Genomic DNA, 13,018 nt, shown 5'->3' on the forward strand with positions numbered 1-13,018 from the left:
AAAACCTTTCCACAAAATTCTCTATTGATTGCTTGTTTCGAAGCATTTGTCTTTTATTATCATTATTTTCACTCTTTTTCCAGTCATCAAAAATCTTGTCTTTTACTAAAAATTACAATTACAATCATATTAATATAACACTAAAATAGAAACATGAACTTAATGGTAAACACTATACAAAAAGATCTACATAACTTAAATAGAAACTCTTTTAATTGCTTAAATATTTGGGAAATGATAGAAACATTAAAGAACATAATTAGTTAATGAACTACATAATAGGCGTTTAAAAATGCTTAAATGAGAATTACACAAAAAATATACAAAATCACAGCTGAACTTAAAATGAAGAAAGCGAAACATTGGTACACAAAAAACGTATAGAAATCGTTGAAACTTAATGGGGGGAGGTTCTAAAGCATTTGAGTTGGTGATCTTTGAAAAAAATTGCAATGAAATAAATTAACAATGGATAAACGTAACATAGTGGGGGGGAGGTCTGTAAAGATGATTTACCAGGGCCTCCAAGCGGAGCTGGATTTTTCAATGGCGCCGGCTAGGAACTTCTTGGAGGAGGGCTCGTCCAAGGAGCAGTCGCTGGAGTCGACCTCCGCCTCCCTGTCCCGCTTCACGATGCCGCCGCTGGTGGAACTCACTTGCTGCTGCTGCAAGTGGGCCAGCGATCGGGAGCAGCCGCTGCTGTCGTGGCTTCCGGCACTCAAGTTGAGCGAACCGCTGGTGTTGAACGAGGTCTCGGCACTGGTTGGCGGCGGAGTGGAGAAGACTCCGGCGAAACTGTGCTTGCTCATCACGTCGACGGTGGGCGAGGCAGCTCGGGACTCCTCGCAGTGGCTGGAGATGGAGGAGATGGGACTCAGTGGCGGACTGCTCGAGCTGTTCTTCATGGGCAACTGAGTCTGCACGGGCTGCAGTGGCTGGATGAGATTGCCCTGATGGTTGTTAGCCGGAGCGGCATTGCTGGTCGGTTTGCTGAAGGCGCTCATCCGGAAGCTTTGTGTATAGTCACTCAAATGCGTGGGATTGGCAATGCTGGCCAAGGCGGCGCTGGCCGTTCCAGCTGCCACTCCGGCTGCCGATCCTGGCCAGGCAAAAGGTCCTGGCGGCGGAGCCGAGGATCCGGTGTTTGGCATAATCAACGCAAACTCCCCCGATGGCAGGCGGGAGGGTATGAGCTGAAGTCCGCCCATTTGGATGGCCGGAGCCGATGACTCCGTGCGGCTGTTGTTGTTCAAATCCTGCGGCAACGAAGGAAACAAGGGCGTGGGCGCAGCCGGGGCAGTTGTCGAGGGAAAGAGGCCACCACGATAACCATTGCTGAAGTTGCTCATCGAACCGATCTGCTCCAGACTATTGGCACAGTTGTTCAGATGGGCGCTGAGCCGCTGACGGACCCCCGTGTCGATGCCATCCATTTGGCTGACATAGCGGTTAACCTCCTCGGCGCACTCCACAAATCCCGTCTTGAACTTCTGCACCACCCCCGGATCCGACTGGATGGCCATGTTCAGCTGCTGGCGCTGCACCGACTGCAGATGCTTCACCGTCATCTCAAGTATGTCGGCCTTCTCCAGTTTGGTATGACGAGCCGGCTAAAAGTAGAGAACAAGAAGAAACCAAAGTCAGATAATGACGAAATGAAGATGGAGTAGGAGCTGGGTCGGGCTAATTGTTTGGGGCCCTACAACAAGTTCAATGGCTTGGGAAAAAGCAAAGCTAAGGAGCACGTTTCGTGCCTCATATGTCCAACTATTCGTGTGTAATCTGCAGGCCACTTCAGCGAAGTCCACTCTGTAAATATCACACGACCAAGGTGAGATTCAGCAACTACAGCGAGAAGAACGACCGATCTTCTGTGCTCTGTGCACTGAGAGAAATAGGGGATTGACTCTCATCGCTTGCTTGGTCAGCAAACTATAACTGAACTTGCTTTGTTTTTAAGACTCAAGAAGTTAACTAAGGCTATTGAATACCCTTTGATTGATCTTAATATTTGATCAAATATATTAATTATTTATAAATTTAGTCCTATCGGAAAAAAACACATTGAATAAAGTTACAAAAAAGTTTGAAAATTATTAATTTTTTTCCCTAAAAGAACCTCTTTGAATTGAAGAATAGTATTCCTGATCCTGTTTCTCTCAGTGCGATCGTTCTTTGCTCCCCGTTGCTCCGTCTCTTTCTCGCCTTCTGGGACTGCATATTTTAGCAAAAGGTTCCCACGCAGGTCGCTCGCCAGTCCCCGCCCCCTCACCATCCACCACCGCCTGCCCCTCCCCCGCTCTCCTGTCTGAACCTTTTGTTTACTTTTGCTTTTTTCCCTCAATGTCTTTCTTATTTGATTTTTGGTCCGGCTCTCCTGCAAAATTCTGCGGCGGCAAATTTTACTTGATTTCTGCTTTGTAGTTTTCTCACAGCAGGATCACTCCTTGGAAACTGGTTTCGTTCGCATCTCCGTCGATTTCTGCGTAATTCCTCGACTTGTTAACACTTTTTGGTCTCTTGACTGACTCCTCGTCGGCGCTCTCGTGTAATGATCATCAATAAAATTTAATACTCAATTAGAGCCTTGGGTTTGTGTTTTTTTTTATATTTTTTTGCTGTTCGTTTGTCGTAGGAGTTGCTTTTTTTATGTAGTTTTTTGTCCTTTTGTACTTTTGCCGCCTTCGGACACTTGTATCTCAAGGGGTTTTTTATGATCTGACATAATTTATACGGAAAATGAACCGATATGAATCGGGGGCCTAGTTTCTAAATCGCTATCCTATTCTTCTCTGAATCACGGCAAGGATACTTACGTCTTTTTTCATGGCCTCCAGTATAAGGGACTTCAGTTCGTTGAGGCAGTGATTAATGCGAGCCCGGCGACGTTTCTCCATTATCGGTTTGTTGGTCTAAAAAAGAAAAGAAAGGAAAAAGCAATTAGTTAATTGTCGAATTTCAAAAGGATTTTATTTCAACTTAAGGGAAATGTTTATAAAACATTTAACTAAATTTTAAGAGATTTGATACGCTTATCAATTCAAAATATATCATTCTTGGTAATGAAACATGACATTTGTATCTAACTTTTAATAATCAAGATTAAAGGCTGTTTAAAAAGAGCCCTTTTATGTACAAATAAAGAATGTAATGATAACAAATTTTAATGTTGTAGATGAATTTTTTTATATTTCCTATTTTTAGTACAATAATAGCCCAATCCCCACTGATGATGAAAAGCTCACCTTTCTCAATTCCGCCTTTGACAATCCATTAGGATTAGACGTGCGTCCATTGGAGCCATAGCTATCGCTATAGCCGTTGGAGCAGTCGAAATCATCGTCCGAATTAATATCGTTTTTGTAATCCATTTTGTAACGATTTTAATTGTTATATCCAAGTAAGAAGTAATCCAAAATATGTCAGCTTCGGTTTTGTTTTGTTTTATATTTCACAACACAATAACTTTGGTTCGAGTACGAAAACAGTTATAACAAAGATTGCACGTACTTTTTAGTAATGTTCGAACAACAAAAACTTAACAAGCGGTACGCGTTTTAAGATCGGTCTATAATTGTGTTATATTGTTTTTTTTTCAAGTATTCATTCGAAGGAGAGCGGCAGACGACCGCGCTCACGAGATGCCAAAAGGATACTGATCCTCGGAGGCAAAGAGCACTGGATAAAAACGAATCGAGGCGAAGGCGAAACGAGTCCCCGAGTGAAACGAAGGCGCTCGATTACCTGGCGACGCGGGCAGAGACTTTGGCAGCGGCAGCGACAGCGGCAGAGGCAGGTAGGCAGCCCAACGATCGCCTTATGCAGACTGAGAACTTCCACGGCAGCAGCAGCGGAATTTCACTCAAATTGAGAGTGAGGGCAAGTGACTGAGCAAAACCACCCCAATGAGTCTCTGCGCATTCGGATGAGTGAGTTTTTCCAAGGCAGGCAGAGTTGTCGAGTCAACGAATTGCGGCATCCAGTGGGATTACTGAAAATAGGAGCTTAACTTAAGTAAACGAACTTAGGCCCGACTTTGATCCAGAAACAACACAACATTCAGTTGAGCCAAGTCATTAGCTGTATGTTGAGTATTAACTCCCGAATTCAGACCCCTTATATATCTATAGTTTAAAGGCAAAAGACCTTTAAAGGGAATGTAGCAAAATAGTGGTACTTTCCCGCCAATGTTAACTATATTTTATTTAGTTAATTAATTTAATATATACTCACAAATTTTTGAAATCACTCAGCTCTTGAATCAAGAAAAAAATGTGTCTTGTTGATATACATAAATGCAAACAATTTCAAAAGCTAAAGTAGTTTCTTTTACTTCCTGAATTAGTCAAATTTCTTTTACCAAAGCCACATTTTTCTGGCTCTACCATTCACAAAACCCAATTAAAATAAAAACTTACAGCATACAAAATAGTAATTTGATTTAACTCACTACAACGCCATTAAAAAAAGGTTATAGAAGGTTAACAACTATAAACTTATAATGATTTTGAAACAAAAATCTCAATTAATCGGTCAATCGTTTTAGGTTACAATTTTTAAGAGTGTCAATGAATTAAATTTTGTTCAGGAATATAAATACTAAATAGTAGATCCGTAAAAATAGTTACATTATTTATTATTAAATATTATAGTTTACTTGATATTGAATAAGTGTTGTCACATGATGATAGATGATAAAAGAACTCAAATTCTCTTGAAAGAATAAAAAACTACCTTTGTTTCATAAAAAGTGTATCTGATATATGGATAAGTAACATTTTACGCGACAGATGTTGGTACGAGCTCTGTAAGTCCGGCTGTATTTTGGGTGGCTGATGGCAATTTTAGTCGCACAGATTTCACCCTTGGCAAGGGCAAACTTGATCAATGCCCTCCGAATGATTTGCAATTCATTAAGGAGAAATCCTTGGCAATTGTTCGGCACAGCTGCCGCAACCCCCGTGACAACCCAAAACCCCCTTGCAAGGCGAAATGCTCAGACTCAGATTCTGTATTTTTGCCTGGCCTGCCTCATCAGGAGCGTCTTAAGGGGGTTGCTTGGGATTGGGATTGGGAGCGGGATTGCGACTTACGATAGATCAAAATCAGACCTAGATCTTGGCTGTTGGTTTCGGGGTTCGGGCTCGGGTTCGGGGTCAATCATTACGGAGCTTACCTGACTCGGCCAATTTTTATAGTCGATCCCCGGCATATTTTCCTTTTTCAGGCAAATTTATTACTTTACGATATTGGCAGGATTACGACCAAAGGAGTTGTCAATAACCATGGTCGCGGGCCATTCGCCAGCTGACAGCTGACATAGAATCTACCTAAGTGTATCACGATTTGGGGAGTTTACGGGTGGGCTCGTAAAAGTATTGCGCCGCCTGGCAACTCTATTGTGCAAAGTGATACCGCGCAGCTTGAGCGTAAATCCCGTGTTGAGCAATAATCTCTTTGGCGATCGCAATCCATCATCCACAAGCTCTGCAGCACTGATCATGTCAGCTCTTGTAAATTGAATAAATGCTAGTGCCCATGGTTGACAAACTAAAATCATGGGGTTCGTTCAAATTCTGGACTGATGAGCACATCACCCGGCTTAATAACGATCACTTGGGCTCCGGCTCCTTTGAATGCCGCAAATTTGGCAAACATTTTCCCACGAAAACCCAAATAAACACGATGAGCTGGCAGAATGCAATGCAGAAAGCCAGAGCAGAGAAGAAACCTCAGAACCATTCGACATATGTGGATCAATCGTCTGGGAGAAACGTGCAGACCGAGTCTGCTGCTTCTGCAGAAACTGAGCATTGAAATTCTATAACGAAGAAACCTGGCAGAAATCAAAGTTCAATATCAGCCCCAAACAGCAACACCGGTGCTGTGGCTTCTCTTCCCTTTTTCTCTGTCTTCCCGGCCAAGGGATCAAGGTAAACGCCATTTAGTGTGGCACGATCGCTGCTGATCGGTAGCCGGCTTTCGTATCTGTATCTTTCAGTCCACCGTTTTGGGGCTTCCCGGGCAACGATCCTCGCTCGGTGCGTCGTTGTTCCCAACGCACGATTTACACATTAAAACACTTTAATTTTTATTGTACAGCCGGTCGGTTGGGAGAGCTTCGATCTGTCGACCATTGACGATCTACTTCCCTCTTTTTTTAATCAATTCTGAGGGGACCGGAGACGGAGACCTTTCTCAACCTCAAATTAGTGACTTTGGGAGTATGTATTTTTAGCTGTGGGAACTGCAGTTATTACTTGGGGTGTGCTGGCAGCACCACCGCCCCCGCACCTCCCCCCACATACATCAGACAGACGTGCACCAAAAATAATGAGCATGAAAAATATGAAACGGTAGCAAATGTGTGAACGAACTGATCCAAACGGAACTAAGCCCAAGTGGATTCCGTGGACTGGGGATGTGGAGAAGGAATAGAACGCCTCCTTCGGACAAGATATATGTTGATTTAAATGAATTCCTTGTTGATTTTTATGGCGCTTAGCCGCGAGGGGAAATCCTGAGTGAAGTGTGCGGTCTGCGGGGCATTAGAAGTCGTGACGGGCCGCCCAACTATTTGATTGTTTTTTCCTTCTGTGAGAGATTTTATTTTTATGAATTTGATAAATGGCCAGCCAGGAGTCGGGCTAATAACTGGAAAGTTCTTTCTGACAGACTCGAAAAGGGGAAAAACTATTTCCCACCCAAAAAAAAAAAAAAGCGACGGTGGCAGCTATAAGTTATACGCATTAAAAAAGGGGAATTGTCACACTTTAGGTGGTTGCATTTCGTGTTATATTTGGTTACGCCACATCTCAAACTTTTTATCACAAAGTTAATTAACTCGTTTATTTAATAACTTTAACTTTCGGTTTAGTGGTAGTTGTGGAACTTTAATTATTATCTTGAAAGTACGTCAGTTTATGTTTATGGAAGCGCATAAATGGATTTGTTTTATTATTTTAATCAATATTCACTACTGCTACATGAAACGGTTATATTTTTAAGCACTTAACGCTACTGCATAGCTACTTTTCAACTCACGATTTTGTAATACTTTTGTAGGCATGCCGTAAGTAAATTAAAAAAACTTTTAGAGATTTCAACTTTTATTAGTTTTTATAATTTCTTTTATTTACTTTAAAATCTTTTTATGGGGCACGTATGAATGTATGAAGTAGTTATGTTGGATAATTATGAAATGTGCCAAATAACTGCCGATTCAAGATCATTGATCCCATTGATTGGTGACCCATGCCAGCTGATGTAACGGTCACTTGGAAGATCAGCTGCTCCTAAGCCAACATTTGCACTAAACTGTCTTTGGCCCTCGTGCCAAAGACTGCCAAAGACTGCCAAAGACTGCCACAGCTGCCGACCCCATCCTCCCGACTGCATCCCCCGTCACTTTGGGATTCTTTGGGCTATGACAACAATGGATTACGGCACCCACAATGGTCGGCGCTAAGGAAAACTGACTTTCCAGGGGACGAGCGGGGTTTTCCTTTGGCTTCTAGCGGGCCCTAATTGCTGGCAAACATCTTACATAACAGCGAAGGAGATGCGCCTCGAAATGGATTTCGTATGGAGTGTGCCTGATGCGAAACAGCTGCTGAGGATCACAAAAAGTACGAAGACGAGGAAGGGTTGCGGGCAGCTTAAGTTGGATTTGTTTATTGTAAAGATTTGCGGTTGCAGTTACGGCGGCACTTTTCTAGCCCTATAACATCTGTCATAAAAAACGTCCCAGCTTGGGAAACCTCAATCAAAAACAATATTTGCTGAAGATTTATATTTTCGGAATTTTAAAGAGTTTTGGAATTTTACTACAATACCGTTTTAGGTGATACAATAAAATCACAATAACATAATTATTTTTTGAGCGAAAAAATGTACCCAAGCAATAATAATTTTATAGTTCTTCTTGATTCGTTTAATAAGCTAACAAAACAATCTCTTTCAAAACGTCTGCACAAAAAAAAAGGTTTTCGACTTTGAGCCAAACTTTTGTTCGACAAAAATATTTAATTTTTTCGCTCAAAACAATAACAATTATTTTGCGAGCGATTAAATTATACTAAAAATACAATTATTTAATTTCAATTACATCAATAGTTATTATTTACGGTCCCTGGTTTATATAATTAGTATTAGTTTTAGACTAGTTAAAACTACTTCGTTATTTTATTTTTAACTAAAATTTTAAGTTAGTCTGGAATTGGGAATTGGTTCTGGCCAAATAAAACCGGTACCACTGAAAATAAATTGCAAAGTCATTCTCTTAATTTATGTGTACTTTCGGTAAAATTATGACTGTATTGAACTGGTTGCTAAACAATTGGACAAGAATAAGTACAAAAATTCCTAGCAAAGTTCGGACTTAAGTACTGTTGTATAGTTGAAAAAAGGCATCCCCTCAACATTTTTGAGAATCGTTTTGTTAGTTTAAGTTTATTCAAGGGGACTCTTGTTTCAGCCGGACTGCAAAAATGTAAGTCATAAGGTACTGTAATATAGAAGTATAGACCTATAATTTTTAAAAGAAGTATTATATATATACAAGTATGGTGCAATTAATTTTAATAATATCTAAAAAAAAATTTTTTTAAAACTGTTCAATGTAAACTTAAACAATTCACTTTTAAAGCCTTACAACTATACAACTATCTGCCCCAATTGTACACATTAAAATCAATTGACAACCAAATTAGTGGGAATAAACATAGGGGAGTTGGAACCCAATAAGTTCTTCAGAATTCCCTTACCTTACCTTCCCATTTTCCCTCGACGTCAACAACTGTAAATCTTCCAATAAGTACAGTCATCCCCTAGGGTAAAAATCGAGCCACCGCGAGTCATATCAATTCATAAATGCATAATAATTCCGACGGAGGCTAAAATTAAAAGCAGGAGTCGCCGTGGAATAATGTGAGAAAAAAACTTTCTCACGATCACCTTGATGTCGCGTTTATTTGAAATCCACGTGCAAAAGGGGGAAGTTCGGAAGGAAGGAAGGAAGGAACCCACCACCTCAGCACCAGTATTGCCACCACCGAAGGAGGCGGAGTAGGACGCAGGACCCTCTGATGGTGGTGGTTAGTCCCTCCCCCTCCCCCTCCTCTTTTGACGATCGCCAGAAGTGCATGAGAATTTAAATTACAAACAAACAGAGAGAGTGTGTATCGGCATGCGATAAAGAGGAGAGGGATGGGGGTAGGAGAGGGAGGGTGCCAGGACGAGGCGTGTGTGGGAACTTTTGACGAGGACACTCGACCATGAAGCGGGTCACCCGACAGAGGGCAATTATTATCCAGCGCAGCTCCTTTTTTATAGCAATTCCCACACGCCCACGAGAGACGTTAGCTTGATAACCGCTCTCCGAGGAGAATCAAGCGAAGTTATGGGAAGCGAGAGTTTGCGAGAGTCGCAAAAGTCACTTTCTCACAACCATAAGAACAAAAACCACGCGAAACAGCATCATATTTTAAGCCACTCTCTTTGCATGTCTTCGAGAGAGATAAGCTGCTCTCACGTCATGCGCAACATTGCAACAAAACAAGACTTGAAAGGGAACAGAAACCACAAGAAACAAGGACGTAGAGCAAAAAAGGGGCCAAACTTCAAAGAGGGATGGATCCCTGCCATTCAAAATGCTCTTAATGAAGTTATATACATACATAGGCATTTTGAAACCTGATTAACAATTTCTATCTAGCGATAATTTGAAAAAAAAATAATTGGCTACCATTTTTAAATACAAAGTAAGCTTGTAAATTAAAAGGTGTGTTTATTAAAATGCAATAGAAATATTTTCTTATACCATACAAAAAAGATAGCGCCCAAGGTTCCCTTTGTCTCCACCCCTGACCGAAGGAAATTCAAAGTCATCTCGAACAATAATTTCTTCCTGTGCAAACAGCAGGCGATTGTAATGCGATCTGTGGCCACTCAAGAGCAGTCATTCAGGCCAGAAATCTGGAATCCCAAGTGCGGGGACACATGAATGCGTTCTTTCGTCTATTTTTAAGCATAACATTCCGTTCTAAATGATAAGGCTACGAAAAACAGTCCTCTTTTGCCCGCATACATGTGCATGTGCATTGCTACTTCTGTGTGTACGTGTGCTTGTGTGCGTGTATTACTCATGCGCTCTCGTTTCAAGCGTCGTTTGGTATTATTCCGGCTCCCTTTCGGTATTTTCTACGGTCATACTGCGCGCGGGGCTGGGCGTTGTTGTTGCCGCTGAGAGCGGACCAGAAGTATTTTTCGCGTTGCCGCCGACGGTCCTACTGACACAGAAAAATGCAAAAAAACTAAGAGCGAAAAAGAGCTGGCGTAGGCGTGACAAAAGCGGTGCAAAAAGCAACGGTTCCGTACAAGAAAACTTGAGTTAATACAGTGAAGCTAACGTAAGAACGAACTTTGCGAGCAAAGCAGGCGAATTTGGCGCTATTCCAATGAATAGTCCTCGCTCGAACGGCGGCAGCGGTGGCGGCGCAATCTCCGCTCTGCCCAGCACCCTGGCCCAACTGGCGCTGCGCGACAAGCAGCAAGCTGCGTCGGCATCGGCGTCCGCGTCGGCGTCGGCGTCCTCTGCCACCAACGGCAGCGGCAGCGAGTCCTTGGTGGGCGGCGGCGGCGGCGGTCGTCCGCCCAATCAGCCGCCCAGTGTGCCAGTGACCGCCGGCAAGCTGGACGGAGGCGCCTCCAACGGCGATTCGAACAAACTCACCCACGATCTGCAGGAGAAAGAGCACCAGCAGCTGCAGAAGCCACAGAAGCCTCCGCTGCCGGTGCGCCAGAAGCCCATGGAGATCGCCGGCTATGTGGGATTCGCCAATCTGCCCAATCAGGTCTACCGCAAGGCCGTCAAGCGGGGCTTCGAGTTCACCCTGATGGTGGTGGGCGCCAGTGGACTGGGCAAGTCGACGCTGATCAACTCCATGTTCCTGTCAGACATCTACAACGCCGAACAGTATCCGGGTCCCTCGCTGCGCAAGAAGAAAACCGTGGCCGTGGAGGCCACCAAGGTAATGCTCAAAGAAAATGGCGTGAATCTCACGCTCACCGTGGTGGACACGCCCGGATTCGGGGATGCCGTCGACAACAGCAACTGCTGGGTGCCCATCCTGGAGTATGTGGACAGCAAGTACGAGGAGTACCTGACAGCCGAGTCGCGGGTGTACCGCAAGACCATCTCGGACAGCCGGGTGCACTGCTGCCTGTACTTCATAGCGCCATCGGGACACGGACTCCTGCCGCTGGACATTGCCTGCATGCAGAGCCTGTCGGACAAGGTGAATCTGGTGCCGGTGATCGCCAAGGCGGACACCATGACCCCCGACGAGGTGCACCTGTTCAAGAAGCAGATCCTCAATGAGATTGCCCAGCACAAGATCAAGATCTACGACTTCCCTGCCACGCTGGAGGATGCGGCCGAGGAGGCCAAGACCACGCAGAATCTGCGCAGCCGAGTGCCATTTGCGGTGGTGGGTGCCAACACCATCATCGAGCAGGACGGAAAGAAGGTTCGGGGCCGGCGTTATCCCTGGGGCCTCGTCGAGGTGGAAAACCTGACGCATTGCGACTTTATAGCGCTGCGCAACATGGTCATACGCACGCACCTGCAGGATCTTAAGGACGTGACGAACAACGTCCACTACGAAAACTATCGCTGTCGGAAGCTATCCGAACTGGGACTGGTCGACGGAAAGGCCAGACTGTCCAACAAGAACCCCCTGACCCAGATGGAAGAGGAGAAGCGGGAGCATGAGCAGAAGATGAAGAAGATGGAGGCCGAGATGGAGCAGGTGTTTGACATGAAGGTCAAGGAGAAGATGCAGAAGCTCAGGGACTCGGAGCTGGAGCTGGCACGGCGCCACGAGGAGCGCAAGAAGGCGCTGGAGCTGCAGATCCGGGAGCTGGAGGAGAAGAGGCGCGAGTTCGAGCGGGAGAAGAAGGAGTGGGAGGATGTCAACCACGTGACGCTCGAGGAGCTCAAGCGACGCAGCCTGGGGGCCAACAGCAGCACGGACAATGTGGACGGCAAGAAGGAGAAGAAAAAGAAGGGTCTGTTCTAAGTCAACCCGCTCAAATAACCCCTCTCTCCCTGCCCCCCTCCCGATATACTTAAGCGCTAATCTCGAGAACAAAACAAACAAAAGCAAACCCCTAGCGTATCCTACACTTATACCTACCACATAAAGTAATTCGAAAAGTGCATAAATATATCTATTGTTGGGCCACCAGCCGCCCCACAAGGCTTCTATTCGCACAGCAATCGTCCCGCGATGGCGTTGCATTTGTTTTCTACATTACTATACGAGTACATATAACACATAGCAGTTGCAGTATTTTACCAATATATATCCACACGCATTACTTGACGAGACACATTTGCTAGCCTAATGAATTGATTGAACACGCAAACGAATTAAACCGAAACAGTAACAAACGGTATTTACAAAATACTTAAATATCTTAAAGCTTAAACAAAACAAAAAAAAGGAAAACCTAAGCAAAAAGTACGAGTACGGGGCGAAATCGATCCTAAAATTAATTATAACGAACCCATGTATAACGTATGCTATTGATATTGTAATTGTATTTTACCTATATATGCATAAAGTCATAAAACACTTAAACCACACACACCAGCAAAAGCAAAAAGCGGCAACAGCAGCAGAAACCAACAAGAAACAAAATATACTCTTGCATTTTATAAAATAAAGTCTTCTCTTTAGTTTAACTACATAAAAAACCGAAAAGAATTCCATATTGACTTTATTGTTTACTCAACTTCAGCGGATAGATTCGATCGAACAGGGTGTTCCAACGATCTCTATTGGCACACGTCTGGGAATTAACGGCGTGACGCTAAGTTTTGAAATATTCAGTTTGTCGGAATGAAGCAAAACATTCTCCAACCGCTGACTAATTTTTTTGTTACACATAAAAGAGGTGAGGGTAAATATGGATGAGTCATGTTTTTAGGAGCATTGGATTTTGAACGTGGCTT

General features: G+C 43.7%; 2 protein-coding genes across 2 annotated transcripts; one reads left to right on the forward strand and one right to left on the reverse strand.

Annotated features, from left to right (window-relative positions):
* Nucleotides 1-23: 23 nt before the first annotated feature.
* Nucleotides 24-3,825, reverse strand: LOC128256863 (protein deadpan). The gene is made up of 3 exons (XM_052987554.1): nt 3,246-3,825; nt 2,817-2,912; nt 24-1,610 (listed from the first exon to the last, which is right to left on the reverse strand). Exons 1-3 carry the CDS (start codon nt 3,369-3,371, stop codon nt 513-515), a joined length of 1,320 nt encoding a protein of 439 aa, XP_052843514.1. The 5' UTR covers nt 3,372-3,825; the 3' UTR covers nt 24-512.
* Nucleotides 3,826-10,233: 6,408 nt separating this feature from the next.
* On the forward strand, nt 10,234-12,770 carry LOC128256831 (protein peanut). Its single transcript, XM_052987495.1, has one exon. The coding sequence runs from the start codon at nt 10,458-10,460 to the stop codon at nt 12,078-12,080; it is 1,623 nt and encodes a 540-aa protein (XP_052843455.1). The 5' UTR covers nt 10,234-10,457; the 3' UTR covers nt 12,081-12,770.
* Nucleotides 12,771-13,018: the final 248 nt, after the last annotated feature.

Source organism: Drosophila gunungcola (assembly GCF_025200985.1).
Source record: "Drosophila gunungcola strain Sukarami chromosome 2R unlocalized genomic scaffold, Dgunungcola_SK_2 000030F, whole genome shotgun sequence".
Classification (NCBI taxonomy): domain Eukaryota; kingdom Metazoa; phylum Arthropoda; class Insecta; order Diptera; family Drosophilidae; genus Drosophila; species Drosophila gunungcola.